General features: G+C 39.8%; 1 protein-coding gene across 5 annotated transcripts in view; it reads left to right on the top strand.

Annotated features, from left to right (window-relative positions):
- Positions 1–17,188, top strand: part of LOC122082534 (LRR receptor-like serine/threonine-protein kinase FEI 1) — a 55,421-nt gene that overhangs the window by 14,544 nt on the left and 23,689 nt on the right. For all 5 annotated transcript variants that reach the window (XM_042650168.1, XM_042650164.1, XM_042650167.1 and 2 more), the window contains 4 exons: positions 10,630–10,861; positions 12,189–12,324; positions 12,939–13,010; positions 13,113–13,184. In XM_042650168.1, the coding sequence (XP_042506102.1) occupies positions 10,765–10,861; positions 12,189–12,324; positions 12,939–13,010; positions 13,113–13,184 (377 nt within the window). In that variant the 5' untranslated portion in view covers positions 10,630–10,764. The remainder of the gene's footprint in view (positions 1–10,629; positions 10,862–12,188; positions 12,325–12,938; positions 13,011–13,112; positions 13,185–17,188) is intronic.

Raw genomic sequence — 17,188 nt, 5'->3', positions numbered from 1 at the left:
GAAGAAAAAAAAAAAAAAAAAGAATGGAGAAGAACAGACGGAGAGAAGAAAGAAGAAGAAAAGAAGACGAGATGAGAAGAGAGAGGCAGCGACATACCTGAGTTGAAGCCGTCGCGAGTCCCCATCCCTTCATCGGAGTCGTGATGTCTCCCTCCTCCTTCGCCGAACTCCCACTGCTGGTTCGTCTCTAAGCAGAAGGAGCTTTTGTCGGTAAAACCCCCACACCATACGATTTGGCCTTTTTTTTCAACTTATTTCTTTTTCTATTCCTAAAATACCCCTACCCCACCTTTTTATTACCTCTCCACCCTCTTTCGTTGCCTTTCCAAGTATACCCCTGTCCTCTTCTTTTTAAGTTTCAAGTTGAACTTCTACAGAAAAAAAAGGGTTGAACCTCAATATTTACAGTTGTGCCATCATCTCAGCTTCTATTTATTTACCATTCTGCCATCACTCCTTGTTTAAAGTATCCATCCATAGTGATTCCAAGAACCTAGGCAATGTGTCTAGATCTTTTATCGGATATCCGTCAACAACTGCAATTGATGCAAGTGAAGCTCGATGAGATTCAACGACATTACACGGACATCAAAACCCAAACACATTCTATCTTCAACTATGTGATCTCAGCCGTTGAACAACAAGTAGACGACTCAGAAGATGAATCACCAGTGGTAGAAGATGAGATGGCATCATTGGAAATTGAAAATCAACTTGTGAAAAAATTTAAATCGATTGATCTCTTCAGTGAACCGATTGATTTTATTTTCCCGAGTCACTACTTCACCAATGAACTTCGTGTTATGGATTTCGTCGCATTCGATCATGGTTTTGATGGTGTCTTCATACAGGCAAGGATGGATGCTGATCGATTGGTTTTGATTCTCCCATTCTACAAAACTCGTGGACGCGTTTTTCTCAACTCCGGGGGAATTGATGTAGATATGCACCCATGGAGCTATCCATACCCATCTGGGTATCCAGCGTGGATCCATATTGAGTCCTTGGTCTAGTAGGATTTTAGAAATTTACTTTATTTAGGAAGATTGGCTTTTATTTGATTTTATTCACTTTATTTTAGCAAGTTGGGTTCACATATAATTTAGAGAGTCTTAGTAGTGTCGGTTTGCTTAGTTATGGTAGTTTCCTTATTTCAATTGGTTTTTAATTATGCCTTTTATTTTCCTTATATATTGGTTGTAACCGGTGGACAAATTAGAGATTGAAAAGATGAATTGAGTTTGAGTATTTGAGAGCCTGCAGGCGTGGGTGATTCTTTCCTGCGATTTCTCCCTATCCCCTGCAACTCTGAGATCCCTCTCTGCGATTTCTTCCCTACCCCTACCGGCCCTCCATCATTCCGGGCCTCTCTGATCACTCTCCCATCTCCCTTTATGTGCAACCTAACATATCCTTTGGTCCTAATCAAATTCTTTGATATGTGGGCCCTTCGTTAGGACTTCCTTCCATTGGTGCGTGAATCCTGGACCATCCCTGTCCCTGTCGATTCCTCCCCCCTCATTTTGTTCGTTAGAAAGCTCAAAAATTTCCAAGGGCCTCCCAAAATCTGGTACTCCAACACCTTTAGCAACATCTCTACTCGTGTCTCGATTTGCCAAGAAAAGTTGGACAGCATTCAATCTAGGCTCCAACTTGACCTTCATAACCTCTCCCTTATGGAGAAGGAGAAGATGGTCTCCTCAGAGTTCTCCTTCCTTCTTGCTCAGGGAGAAAGTTTTCTTTGGAAAAAATCTAGAATCGAATGGCTTGAGCTTAGTGACTCTAATTCTGCTTATTTTTATAGAGCGCTCAAGGCCCATACCAATGCCAACACCATTTCCAAGCTCCTCTCCAGTGTGGGTACGGAGCTTCTGCCGCATGAGGACATCAAATCTGAGGCCGTCTCTTATTTTGATAATCTCTTCCATCCCTCCCCCCTCCCCCCTCCCCCTTCCCCCCCTTTTACCCTGGATCTCCTTAATAAGTTCATCCCTGACCACGTTCTCCCTTCCCTTCATACCATCCCCTCTGATGATGATATCTTGGTGGCGGTACTCTCCCACAAATCCAATGAAGCCCTTGGTCCTAATGGATTTAGTATGGGTTTCTTTTTGTCTTATTGGCATATCATTCGGGATGATCTCATCTCTGCCATTAGGAGATTCTTCCTGAATCTGAGCCAAATAAAAGGAATCAATCATTCCTTTCTTTGCCTCATCCTTAAGAAAGAGGGAGCAGGTTATGTCTGACTTCAGACCCATCTCCCTTTGTAACCTTCTTTATAAATTCATTGCAAAAATCTTGACTAATAGGATTCAAACTGTCATTGACTTGCTGGTCAATGACAACCAATTGGCCTTTATTGCTAGTAGAAGCATAGCAAATAACATCATTCTTTGTCATGAGATTCTCAAAGGATTTTACTGTAAGTCCCATTACGCCGTTGCCTCTTCAAAATCGATATGCATAAAGTATTTGACTCTATTCATTGGGATTTCATCTCCCAGGTCATGCTGCAAATGTCTTTTCCTCCATCTTTCGTCCACTGGATCCATTCTTGTATTTCCACCCCTTGCTATTCTGTTCTGGTTAACGGGAGTCCTTCCGGTTACTTCTTTTCCTCTGTTGGCATCAGGCATGTATGTCCTCTTTCCCTATTCTTCTTCTCTTTAACTCTTGAGGTCCTCGCTTGCCCCATCCAGTCCTCCACTGTCCATCACCTCATCTCTCCCATTCCCAAATGCAAATATCTTATGCTCAGCCACCTTGCTTTTGCTGATGACCTTATGATCTTCTCAAAAACAGATCCTTCTTCCATATCCAGCATTATGTCCTCCCTCCACCTCTTTGAATCCTTTATGGTCTCCGCATCAACCTCGTCAAATCTAGCCTCTTTCTTTTGGAGGTCTCTGGTACTCCTTGCCAAGCCAATCTCCTTTTTGTCACTGGCTTCTCCCTTGGCTCTCTCCCAGTCAAATATTGGGTTTTCCCCTGATCTCATCTCGCCTTTCCTCCCATCATTGCTCCCCCTTGCTTGATCTTATGAGGAAAAGGCTCCAACTCTAGAAAGGTAAGCTATTCTCCTATGCTGGCTGCCTTGTCCTCATTAAATCGGTCTTCCAGTCCTTGTACCTCTATTGGTTTGGAATTTTCGTCTTCCCTTCTGCCACCTCCAAAGCCATTGACTCTCTTCTCTGCTCCTTCCTTTGGAAAGGATCTGAACCCTCCAAATTCCTTCATCCAATGAGATGATATGTTTTCCGCCTTAAATTTGAAGGGGGTCAAGGCTTAAGACAAACCGCGGATGTCAATGGAGTAGGCATTCTTAAGCTCATCTGAAAATTGTCTCTGAGCACCCCAATATTTGGGTCTCTTGGTCTATTCCTCTCCCCTTTAAAATGATACCCTTTGGTCTGCCTCCTCTTCCTCTGATGCTTCTTGGATTTGGCGTAAAATCCTTAGCTTTAGGCCCTTAGCCCCTGAGCTTTCTCCTATGTCATTGGCAATGACTCGTCCTTCTCCCTGTGGTTGGACCCTTGGCACCCCTCTTGTATCTTCCTCTCCCAGGTTACTTCAGGTACCATCTATTCTTTGGCCTAATCAAATCTGCTTCGATGGACTCCATTCTCTCCCTTGATGGTTGGTCACCCCCTTGGTACCCTCCTCCCCTTGCTGACATTTGGTCCTTCCTCCCTCCCATCCCGCCGGGCCATAAGGTAAGGGAGGACAAGATTATTTGGCTTTCCTTAATGTAATGTCGGATCACAAGTGGTCCAATCCCAGGTAGGATCTTTGGTAAATTCAATAAAAATCAGATTCAGGGACATAGTATGAACAAAACCGAAATAAAAAAATAAAGGGAAGAATGGGAGTAGGGGAATGGCTATCTCAGCCTAAGTCTCTCACCCTTAGCTATCTAAGCTGATGATCATCCTTTCTCAGGGAATAATTTTGCAGACAGTAAAAATAAACTTTCATTCAATCAAATTCGTGTTCAATGTTGTAGCCTGACTAATAAGTCGAGTTAGATTTGTAAAAATTAGATATTTAATATGTAACCAAAGATACACATTTGAATCTACAAACGAGTATGCTCCTAAAGGAAGTTGGGAAGAGCTGCTTTAATCGAGCTGTGAAATCAGTGTGGTGAGGTATTGGAAGTGCTGACTCAAACACCAAAAGGGAAAGGCTTAATCCAATCTTTAACTACTTGGGAGACCTAAACTGACTAGGAAACTGAAATAACATAGAATATAAACTCAAAACAGGACTCTAACTAAACTAATGAATTAAATCTCGTTATTCTACTTTCTGCCCATATTTTAGGCACATTAAAGTGGCCCATTACAAAGAAAACACATGAGATCAAAGGCCCAACATATACATAACCCAACCTAAGGCTTATTTCCAATAAAATAAGCCCATTAAGTGACTTATATGCATCATCCCTCCTCTGGTGTGTTCACCTCTGCCTCTGCTTGGGATTTCATCAATTCCAAAGGCCTTCTTATGTCATGGTGCAACAGCATCGTCACTACTTTGTGTGTCATCTCCAATTGCCTCCCTACGTAGTCTGCCAATCTTTCCTCATCTACCGACACATTCGGGTCTCCCCTCCTGCTGTCTCTGTTGGAATGGTATCGAAGATGTTGATCATCTCTTCTCTTGCCCCTTCTTTGCCTCAGTTTGGAAGAGAGTCCTATCGTCCTATGGGCCGTCCAATAGGACCTTCCTGCCCTTGTCTAGAGAATGGATCTAGGTTTATATGATTTTCGGTGGGCCTACCATTTGTAACATTGTGGGGAAACTTGCCTTCGGTGCAACCATCAACCATTTTTGGATGGAGTGAAATCTTCGAAGATGGACCTCCAACACCCGATCTTTTGATAGGATTTGGAAAACCATCTACTTTGATGTTAGCTCTGTAAATGATGAGATTAGGGCTGCCCAACACTTCCATTATATAGCCAAAACAGAACTAGGAATCATAGCAGTACTAGGAAAGTAAAAACAGAAATAGAGCTAACTTCTAACTAGCTTTCCTAAAATAATTAGGACTAGATTAGAACTCCCTTAACGAGGATTTCATGGCTAATGCTGGATAGCCAGATGGTAATGTAGACTAGGATAGGAGTCTAACCAAGTCTCGACTGCAGGAACTTTTAAACTAAGAACAACCAATAATAAAGGCATAACAGTAGTACAGATAAATCTGAATAAAACCAGATCTGGAATCCAAGTCTGCTGAGTCCAGAATTCTGGGATTCTGAGATCAGAATATAGCTAGCTGGATAGGGTAGCTAGGAGACAGAACTAAGCCCAAGTATCACTCAACAAACATAATCAGTCTTCAGATAATCAGCAATATGCAAAACCAACTAATTGATCTCTGTTTCAGGTCTGAAATCAGAACCGATATCACTACAGGAGAAGAAAGTGGAGATTTCTTGTATCTCATCAACCACAGGTCAGAATGACCTGATATTTGGATCGAATGAGGCCCTTAATGGGTGGATGGTTCGATCAAAATTACAGCTCAAACTGAGGGATGGAAGTGTTTCAGGTCACGGAGGACCGATTGTGAAAACTTGAAGAAATTCTGGGCAGAAGTTGAATTTTTTAAATACCTGGTCTGTAGAACAGTATGGGACACTTGTAAATAACCTTGAATAAAGTAGAAAAAGAACTTGAAGAGACCTCTTCGACTTCATGCCGCAAAGAGTCACTGGATTGAATACCAGTCCATCGCTTTGATCACACACAAAGCACACTCATAAGAGCAAACATCAACATAGCTTTTTTTTCATTCATAAAATCTTTCGAGGCTTAATGGGAGCTCTCTTCTTTATTTATAATAATGATGGGGTTACATAAAATAGAAGTAACTTTAGTTTCCAAAAACTGAAATAGAAACTTACGAAATAGAAGGTCCTCTAGTTACTAAAACTGGAAATAGAAACTAGGAATTAAAAAGTACTGAAATTAGAAACTAAAAAAACTGGATTTAGAAACTGAATAATAAATTAAATAACCCCATCAATCCCCAACTAAAAAGGAAACTAATGAAAAAAAGGAAACTAATTAGTAATCCCGTACTCAATCTTAGAACCCCTCTTTTAGACCCATAAAAGTAATTTATTGCATTCAAAACACATGGGATCAAAGGCCCAACATGTATGGAACCCCACCCTAGGCTTATTCCTAATAAAACAAGCTTATTTTGGTTTTTAATATGCATCAATTGGCCACTGCTTATCCTCCCTCTCACGACATACCATATTCTAATACTCCCCCTTAAGCTGGAGCATAGATGTTAATCATGCCCAACTTGTTACAGATATAGTCCACTCTACCACTCCCCAAAGATTTAGTGAATATTTGTAAGTTGTTCTCCTGTGCAAACATGACTTGTAGAGATAACTCCTTGTTGTAGCTTTCCTCGAACAAAGTGATAGTCCACCTCAATGTGTTGCATCCTCTCATGGAACACTGGATTTGATGCAATATGGATTGCAACTTGGTTATCACACCACAATTGCATAGAATAAGTGCATGCAAGCCCAAGTTTTGACAACAACTGCTTTATCCACATTAGCTCACATGTGACATGAGTTATGGCACGATACTCATACTTTGCACTAGATCTCGCCACAACAGCCTGCTTTTTGCTCTTCCAAGACACAAGATTTCCACCAACAAAAGTACAGTATTCTGTAGTTGACCTCCTATCAACAGGAGATTCAACCCAATCAGCATCACATAAATCTTCAATACGATTATGTCCATGATCAGAGTACAATGGACCACGACCTGGAGATTTTTTGAGATATCTCAGAATATGAACAGCGGCATCCCAATGTGAAGTTCGTGGAGACAAAAGAAACTGACTCACAACACTGATAGGGAAGGCAATGTCAGGTCGAGTCACTGTAAAAGAATTCAGTTTTCCACCAAACTCTTGTATTTCTCAGGATCTTCTAACACATCACCTCCTTCAGGCATAAGTTTCACATTTGGATCCATTGGAGTGTCAAGGGGTTTGGTCCGTAACATATCAGTTTTTGTAAGTATATCCAAAACATATTTTCTCTGAGACAGAAATTCCCTTCCTTGACTGAGCAACTTCAATCCCTAGAAAGTATTCAAACTTTGCTACAAATGTCCTTTCAAACTTTGGACTCCTTCAACATCATCTCCTACAAATGTCCTTTCAAACTTTGGACTCCTTCAACATCATCTCCAGTAATGAAAATGTCATCCACATATGCAACCAGAAATATCCTCCCTACATCAAACCTCTAGTAGAATATGGAATGATCATTGTCACACCTTGACAACCCAAATGCACAAACCACATCAGTGAACCCACCAAACCAAGCTCGAGGAGACTTTCAGCCCATACAAGGACTTCTTAAGCTTGCACACCTTTCCACACTCCCTCTGAGCAACAAACCCTGGAGGTTACTCCATATACACCTTATGCAAATCATTGTGAAGAAATGCATTTTTCACATCAAGCTGAAACAACGGCCAATGAGATGAAGCCGCAAGAGAAATCAAAACACGAAAAGAAGCCAATTTGGCAACAGGAGAAAAAGTATCCAGATAGTCAACACCATAAACCTGGGCATACCCCTTCACAATTGAGCCTTTAAACGAGCAAGAGGTCCATCAGGGTTTACCTTGACCACATGAGCCCAATGACAACCAATAGCCTTCTCGTTAGGAGGCAGGTACAAGATCCCCCTGAGCAACAAACCTCGGAGGTTGCTCTATATACACCTCATGCAAATCATTGTGAAGAAATGCATTTTTCACATCAAGCTGAAACAATGGCCAATGAGACGAAGCCGCAAGAGAAATCAAAACACGGACGAAGCCAATTTGGCAACAGGAGAAAAGGTATTTTGATAGTCAACACCATAAACCTGGGCATACCCCTTCGCAACCAACCGAGCCTTCAAACAAGCAAGAGACCCATCAAGGTTAACCTTAACAACCAATAGCCTTCTCGCCAGGAAGCAATGGTGCAAGATCCCAAGTCTGGTTTTCTTCCAAAGCAAGCAGTTCGTTTTCCATTGCTGTCCTCCAAACAGGACTAAATAATGCCTTTGCAAGATTCTTAGGAACAAGATGACAAGCAATAGTGGAAAGAAAAGAATGAAAAGAAGACGACAGGCCAGAATAAGACACAAAATCAGCAATGGGATGTTGGGTACAACTCATAACATCCTTACATTGTGCAATAGGAAGATATAAATCAGAGAGAGCAATACCTGGAGTAGGATCCATAGACATAGATGATGAGGTAGGTGTCGTAAAGAGAGGGGATGCTGATGCTTCCCGAACACGACGAGTATAAACCTTTGGAGCAACCGGTGGAGGAGGAGGTGGTGGTGGTAACTCTTCTTCCGTGGCAACCTGTGGAATAAAATGTTGGATAATATAAAATGGAAGATCATCATCCAATTCAGACAAAAGAAAATGACTCATCCGGATAGGGTGTGGTCTCAAAGGACACATCAGCAGTAATAAAGTATTTTTGAGGGACAGGATAATAACACCAATATCCCTTTTGGGTACTTAAGTAACCCAAAAAGAGACATGAAGAGCTCGAGGATCCAACTTTGTTAAACCTGGACGATGATCACAAATAAAACAAACACATAAAAAAATGCGAGGAAGGACAAAAAGTGGGTCAGAAGGAAATAATAAAGAATGAGGAATAACACCTCACAAAACAGAGGAAGGCATACGATTAATAAGATAACAAGCAGTGAGAATAGCATCAGCCCAAAAGTATTTGGTTACCTTCATTTCAAACATAAGTGACTGAGCAACCTCCATCAAATGACGATTCTTTCTTTCAGCCGCTCCATTCGGTTGAGGAGTATCTGAACAAGAAGACTGATGTATCATACCACAACCAACCATAAAACTGAGAAAACGGACCAGAAAAATACTCTTTTGCATTATCACTTTGTAGAATTTTGATAGTCACATTGAACTGATTTTGAATTTCAGCAATAAAGGCACAAAAGATAGCAAATAACTCAGAACGATTTTTCATTAAATAAATCCATGTCATTCCGGAATAGTCATCAACAAAGGTAATGAAATACTTAAAACCTAACTTGGATGTTACAGGACAAGGACCCCATACATCCGAGTGAACCAAAGCAAAAGGGGACGCATACCGTTTCTTGACCCGAGGAGAATAACTGACATGACTCACATTCCAAACTAGAAAGAGAATTACAACTAGGATCAAGCGTTTGTAATCTTTGTACAGACGGATGGCCCAACTGGCAGTGAACCTGATGAGGAGTCGCAATATTAGAATATCAGTTTCAGATAGCAGATCATAATATAATATTAAGTCTATTTTCAGATCTTGAACTTACTGATTAGCAGGAAATTCTAATCAATGGAGTCTGAATTGCTGGTTCTGTAGATCAGCACCAGAATAAACTGGCAGGAGAAGCATAGAAGGCTGGGTTAAAAAACAGGAATCAGTGATGGAATTGGTCCCAAGAACCCTAGAATCGGTCATTTGATCTGAAAACCCATCGATTCGGGGGAATCTTAGTGGGAATCTTCCAATTTTGATCGGAAGAAATCGGGATCCATCCCGGTTGATTCCCTATCTGATTCTCTGATTTTTGAAACCCTGATAGAGGGGGAAAAGAAGAGAAAGAAGAGAAGAGAAGAGAAGGAAGGCAGAAGTGCTGCAGGGCTGGGAATAAGATTACCAGCCGATGGGGGAGGGAGAAGGAAAGAGATCTGGAGGGGGGAGAGGAGATTTCTCACACACACTCAATATTGAAAGTACAGAACAATCGTTACGCCTCTTTTATAAAACTAGAAAAGTAAGAATTTTACTTAAACTTCTAATTCCTAAATCTGTCATGGCAATGATTAATAAATAAAGAAACCTAACAAGAATAAACTACTCCCAAGATTAGGAGGAGCCCACTCTCTAGAACACAGTTATCAAGGTGGCGCCTAGGCACCTTCTTGGTGTCACCTTGGTTCCCCCCCCTCCAATTCCTAGGTTGCTTGCACACTGTGACAACTATGCACTAGAGTGCTAAATTAAAAGACTAGCTAAATTCGTATACCCCCTGTGGACCTATAATTTGGGCTTTATAACTGGGTCCATTACTAATAAAATTGCGTGAAAGAAAAACCCGTACCAAATAGATATTAAAATAGAACCAATTTTTGGTCTGGGCCTGAGTTATTTTATCCTTGATAAAAATATATTTTCATTTTTTTTTTTTGCAATGTATTTGATGCACTGACCTGTTTGGTTTTATTAGTCACATCCAGTTTGAGTATGATAATTGAATGACAGACTCGGGGGATTTTTTTTGCTTGAAGGGAAATTAGTTTTGACTGTGAACTCTTTGTTTTCTCTTATGTTCATTTTATTTAACTTCCTTTTCTTTTTATTATGAAATCCTTTTTTTGTAATGTGGTCATCTTGCAAATATTTATACATTGTCCGGAGATAATTTGCTAAGTACAACCTAAGATTTTGCTTGATAGTCAGAATATTGCATATATTTGAAACTATATTAGTCACCTAAATTATTAACTGACTGGTAATGTTTTCATTTCTTTCAGATCATTAATTCTCTATCTTGTGCTGCTTTTTGATGGAACCTCCTACTGGATAGCAATATGTCAAAGTTCAACCTCTCTGGGTTTTGGTGTCTCAGATGATTTGCAGTAATTTTATTATGCTTGGCAAGCTCCAGAATGGGCATCCCTTTGATGAAATGTCAAGGGTCAATGCTTCTTTTCATTGTGCTGTTTTGCATTCCAATGAGAGAGGGCAATGCTATCAGTCCTGATGGTAGAGTTAAATAACTTTACTTTCTCTTTCCTTATTTCTGCTTCTCAGGAAGGGTTTAATTAATGCTATGTTGATATATTCAGATTGCTTTTGACTGTTTTATTTACTTACCTTCTTAAGTGAAAAACCCTATGTAACTTTTGAGTTTGAGTTCCTTATTGGTTCTTCCATAATTATAGTTGTACATGACCTTAGTTGGAACTCACCATTTTATCACTCCCTTGTAGAAACTATCCTATTTTATTATCAAACTGATTGGATGTTGTTTATATCCATTTTGTAATCTTCTTTACTAACTGCCCTTTCTAAATGCCCGAAAAAATGAGATGGATTGGATGCAATCATTTGTCCTGGTGAACTATAGACCGAGAAGTCTCTAGTGGGACATGTACGCACTGAGATCCCTACTTCCTTGTTTTGCTGCTGTACATGGCAAACAGAGATGTAAATACCAAACACTAGGGATGACAATGTGGTGACTAAAATGGTGCTCCAGCCCTACCCTCCTGTGATGGTATTTTCCATATTGGCTTTGCAGTTGTGGAAGGATTTTTAATATCTACAGGGCCCCATTACTAGATGTAGAGAGTGATATGCAAAGATATGGTCTCTAATAAGAGAGAAAACTAAACAATCCAAAGTTCAGATTTAAGGAATGTAAAGGAGAAAATGTATATCTAACAGGACTGATCAGAATGGCCTGATTCTCTGGTCGAGTGGTCCTCTGAGAAGGCTTTACTTGCTGGAAAACTTTGAGAAGGTCAAAGCAAAGAATCAGGGCTCGACTGAAGAATTCAAGTCCAGTTACTAGAAATCCTGAGAATTTGAAAATCTGGATTGAATTTTATCAGTTGATGTTCAAGGAGCATCTAATATAAGGCCCATATTGTATTTTAGGATGATTAGATCAATTAAGAATGAGATGTAGCAATCTAATGCTAGCTGAAATAATGGGGAAAACAATGATGCCACACACTACAAGCAAAGTGGTGAAAATAGGTTGCAGTATAGGTTGCAGGATGTCTCTGAACCAGTAGCTATATTAACAGTGACAAGAGAAAAGGAGGGGAAGAGTAGAAGAAGAAAACAGGGAAGGGAAGAAGCTGATTGGAAGAGGAAATTTTTTTCCCAGTCAACCCTTCTAACTATTTAAAGAATAAATAACAGCAATATTCTACGAGGGTCAGGTATAATACTGGCAAACCTGCTCTGTTTTGCTTGCTTTGCTGCCTTACAACATTTTTCCTCACCCCAGCACTCTTTTGCCGACCCCATTAAGTTGGGATAAAGCTTTGTTGTTGTTGTAATTCGTCTTTTTGAATTGTAGGTGAAGCACTTTTGAGTTTCAAAACTGCGATTGTTAGTTCAGATGGTGTCCTTCTTCAGTGGAGACAAGAGGATCCAGACCCTTGTGGTTGGAGAGGCGTGCAATGTGATGCACAAACCAAGCGAGTGATTTATCTGTGAGTCTTACCTATCCGGCAGCCTAATCTGCTGATCATTTTTTGGATAAAATCCCTTGCTCATTGAGGCTCTATAGGGTAGCTATCTTATATTTGAGTGCAAGTCTTTAACGTTATCATTATGTGGTTGGTTTTCACTTTCCAATGATGAATATGTGCTTTCAAAAATAATAAGTTGATTTGCAAACATATTTTTTTGTAAAATATGCATGAAAAATATAAACTTCAGTGATCAGTTTGGTGGAAAATATCGATGATAGTTGTAATTTTTAAAATTGCAGTGGTGTATTGATTTTGTTTTTCTTTTTTAATACTAAAATTGGGGTATTCTGTATTCAATCGACGTTTGTTTCGCCCTCTAAGTAATGGAATTTTTCGAAGATTTCTGAAAGTTCACTGAAGTTTCTGATGATGGTCATAGCTTCAGACATAGGCATATTGGTATTGTCAAGCATTGGGAAGGTGGTCGGTTTACATGTTCATGCTGCCATCTTCCTGTTTTTATGTGTTCACTTTGGTGATCTGTGGTTGAGTCTGCCATGGTAAGAAATTATATTTGCTTTTATTTTTCTGTTTTATGATGCTTGAATTGATTCTTCTACATTTATTTCCAGGACCCTTCCGTATCACAAATTGAGTGGCTTCATATCTCCTGAGATTGGAAAGCTAAATCATTTGAAGCTTCTGTATGTATTTCCTAAAGAAGTTCTAGTTGACATGGTTTTCTATGTATTTGTTATGTGCTTATGTGCTGCTGTTGATGCTTTGATAATTTATGTTTGTTGTAGTGCTCTTCATAACAACAATTTCTATGGAACAATCCCATCAGATCTTGGCAATTGTACCGAGTTAAGAGCATTGTAAGTATTATCCCGGATCTAATAGATATGTAGCTTCTCTGGTTATTGTCAATTTGGATTGCAAAAGACCGAATATCCAGGAATTGGTTCAAGTTGCATTTAGATCTGGTGGAGATACTGACATCCTGAGTACTGCATGCTTAATTTCTGTGCTTCAATTACCATGACCATTAGGAACTTAGATCTGCAGCTAAAGTTATGGAGTATTATCTAAAGTGACGATAAGGAGTTCGTTGATGTAACGAGATTCTAATCTGTCAGCTGTATCAATCATCGATCACTGTATTGAAATCCCTGCTGTTTTGGACCTCAAACTCAAACTGAGCCTCTTGTTATTTATTTCAAAATTTTTGGATGAAAATGGGATAAAGAAATCTTAAAATTCTGATGTGTAAGGGACCTACATTTTCACAAAATATTCTGCGAGTCTAATAATGAATGTTAGTGACTGTAGTTTCCCCTATCATAGGTTTTATTATCTTCTTCTTCTTCTTTTTTTTTAAATGGATTGGACTAAGTACATGGATTGTTGCAATGGCTGCTGGTAGAATGAACTCATCTCAGTGGCTGGCTTTTTCAACAGACTGATCCCAACTGCTTCAATTAATCAATAGGGAAAATTATTATGGTTTTGTGGTTGGTTGAGTTTACCATACCATTGGTTGGATTCCTCACTTTGGCGGATGTCTGCTTTTGATGACCTTTTACACGTGATGGGACTCTTTTATTGATAGATGCATATCATGGTGGATTGATCACCTACTTCTGAATTTGAAGACCCAACTTGATAAGATCCTTTCTCCCAACCTGTATTTCCCCCCTTTGACTGGTCTCAGCTTTTTTAATAGAACATAGATCCGCTTTTTTAACAGAACATAGATCCCTCTGCACAGAAAATCATGACCTTGTAGAGTCATCATAAGGATGCTGCTTTTGTTTTTAAATTGATGGAAGCATACAGCCATTACACATTTTGGAGAAAGTTACTGATGACTGAGAGATGATACAGTGATTCAACTAAGGAATATGAGAGGATCTAAATTATGTGAAGGTAACCATTGTGTTAATCTGGGTTGGAAGGAATAAGAGAAAAATATATGGTACCATGCAAATAGTTGAAATTGGTTGTGGTGGGGGAGGGCAGAAACAATGTTTTGGAAAGGAACCGAAGTGATGAAGATATTGTATATTTTGTATATGTTAGGAGAGAATGGTAAGTGTAACTCAGAAATAATACCAAGTTATCATGCTCAATAGTACATTGCGTGATAGATGATGCTGTTGTACTTGTGGATTCAATCTAACATCATCATAGAATTCAGAATCCTACCCACAAGAAGTACCGTATGTGGACACAACTAGCAAACAAAAAATCTGTTCAGCCCTTAGTTCAAGTGTTTTTAGGTCTCCCTAGGGCCTTTAATGCCCCAAAAGTTGATTCCAATCCAATGGTAGGATGGAGAAAGCATTTATGAACGCCAAAATAGGTACTAGGTTTTGGAATTAGTAACCTAGCTGTAGCTTCACATCAACACAGCAACCCACCAATAAATTAACAACATATTAGAAACTCAATAACAGAAATAACATATATTAAACCTAAGGTTGCTCCATTGTGACCCAGTGGTCGTGGGTTTGAGTTGGGAAACAGCCTCTCCATGAAGTGAGGGTAAGACTGCATACATTCTGACCCTCCCCAGACCCCACAGTGTTGGGAGCCTTGTGCACTGAGTATGCCCTTTTTATGTACCTATCCCTTAACCCTAGTGGTGAACTGTTATAGAATCTAAGCACAGCTGTGGTGATTTGGTTCTTCTGGTGTCGGAAGAGTTAATGGAATTTTGAAGGGCACAACTAATCTGATTTCAGTCGAAGGCCAAAATACTGCTGCATTGTTGGGCTTCAAGCTCTGGGTGCTGCTAAATGCTAATACACATTCTGAAAATAGCTCCTGCCCTATATGTAATATTATATGCTCTTGTAATGTGTCCTTGGCCTTTTATATTATGGTAAGGTCCCTTTGCTCCATTTTTTTCTGTGTGACAAAAAATTCTCTCTTATATATAATTGTCCCAGCGAAGATGCTAAGCAGCTGGAAGGCACCAAGACGCCTTGGCTTCTACCCGACTAGGGTGTTACATATTAAACGGGGGTTGTTTAGGGGGTTTAGGCGTAAATATATAGTTTCTTCTTAGTTTTAATTTCAAAGAGGTTCTCTTATCTATCTATACAAAATTTGGTCCTTTCATTTATAAGTATGAAAGGATTAATTTGTAAAATAAGAAAATGGTTACCTTTATGGCTTTACTTATAAAAGGTAAGGTGTGCTACTCAAAGGGTTGGGTGGTTTGTGTACGGTATTCAGTTTTTATGGTGTTTATCTAAAATGTTAAGTTTATAGGGGTTTATGATATACTAACTTTTGGGGTGAGGATTTATATATAAAATAAAAAATTTATTTTCTTTACTGATAAAGTGTGAAATATAATATTTTAAACTTATGAAACTACTCTTGTTGGAGACTTGGAGGACCGTCTTCTTTCTCTTCCCTTCCTTGATGCTGGATGACCACGAGAGATTAATTAGGGACAGTGCCACCTGCTGCAAGGACAGGTAGGTTCCCTTCTTCTTGTAGCTAACTAGATGGATGTAGTGCTGGCAAGTGTTGCTGCTGCTGCTTCTTCTTCCTTCTCCTCCTTTTTTCCTTCCTGCTGCTGCTGCTGCTGCTGCTGCTGCTGCTGCTGTTACTGCAGCGCTCTGGCGGTTGCAATATTGGTGCTGCTACTTCCCTAAAACGGCAGCAGAAACATAGACATACACATACTCTACCTCCCCTTTTCTCTTGTCTTTTCCCCTTTTTTTCTTGTTTGTCCCCTGTACCTCACTCAAGAAAAAAAGGAAAGGTTTTGAAAGATTATCAGAACTTGGAGGCCCATTTTCTATATGCAGACTGAAAGAGATCTCCGTGTTAGATTTGGCGGCTGAACCTGAGGTTGAGTTGGAGATCGATGACCTCATTCCTGATTGACAGCCGGTGTTAACCACCTCTTTCTTGTTTTCTTGTTCTTCCTTTTGCCCTTCCTTTTGGAGTTTTCCCCTTTTTTGCCCTTCTCCCCTGTTTTTCCATTTAGGCACCTTGACAGAAAGCGGTCGGTTGCCTTGACCCTCACAGATCTCACCTGGATGCCAAGGTGACTCCTTGGCAACTATGGTCTTGTAAAATAAAGATGTACTACATCAGTGAAGCATTTAAGCTTTGCTCCTCAAGAAAAACCTGGAGGGCTTGCTCTCATCACAGTTTTGACCCATTTATTTGGTTTGTTTACTTTGAGGCTGATCCAGTATTTCTTCTTTTCTTGCAGAAACCTGATAAGATGAGTTTTTTTTTTTTCCACTGAAATATCTTTTTATTACCAACACTTACTATCCTATATAAACTTAATTTTGATGAAATGATTTTCGTTGAGGTTTCAAAGATGTGGATGGTGTTGAATTATTAGTCCCAAAAGCTTAAGCTATTATGTGGAGTGGCCCAACTGATATATGAAGTCATCCAATGCTCCAGACTTGGTCAATATGCGATACGTGTTTAGTACCAAATGCTTGGCAATCCTTGGTAGAGCTTATTCATGATTTCGTGCCGAACCCGGTAAACGAACAAATAGGTGGTCTTCCCGGTTGAAGCTTTGGGAAAAGGTTATTAAAGCCCGCTTTAGAAGAGAAGATAATATCTCTGAGAACTAATTTAGTTTTCTGCCAGGGCGATCTACGACAGTGGCTGTTTACCATTTAAAGAGGCTCATAGAGATATTTAGAGCATACAAAAGGAACCTTCACATGGTTTTTATGGACCTTGAAAAATCCTGTGATAGAGCCCTAGAGAGCTCATGTGGCATGTTCTAGAGAAGAGTAGGGACTCAAGTACCTATGTGGTATATTATTAAAGACATGTATGTGGATGTAGTGATGAGTGTCAGAACTGTAGAGGGACAAAGTAGGGAATT

This window comes from Macadamia integrifolia, chromosome 6, assembly GCF_013358625.1.
Source record: "Macadamia integrifolia cultivar HAES 741 chromosome 6, SCU_Mint_v3, whole genome shotgun sequence".
NCBI lineage: Eukaryota > Viridiplantae > Streptophyta > Magnoliopsida > Proteales > Proteaceae > Macadamia > Macadamia integrifolia.
Note: the sequence above shows the minus strand (reverse complement) of the source record. Positions and strands in the feature narration are given on the sequence as shown.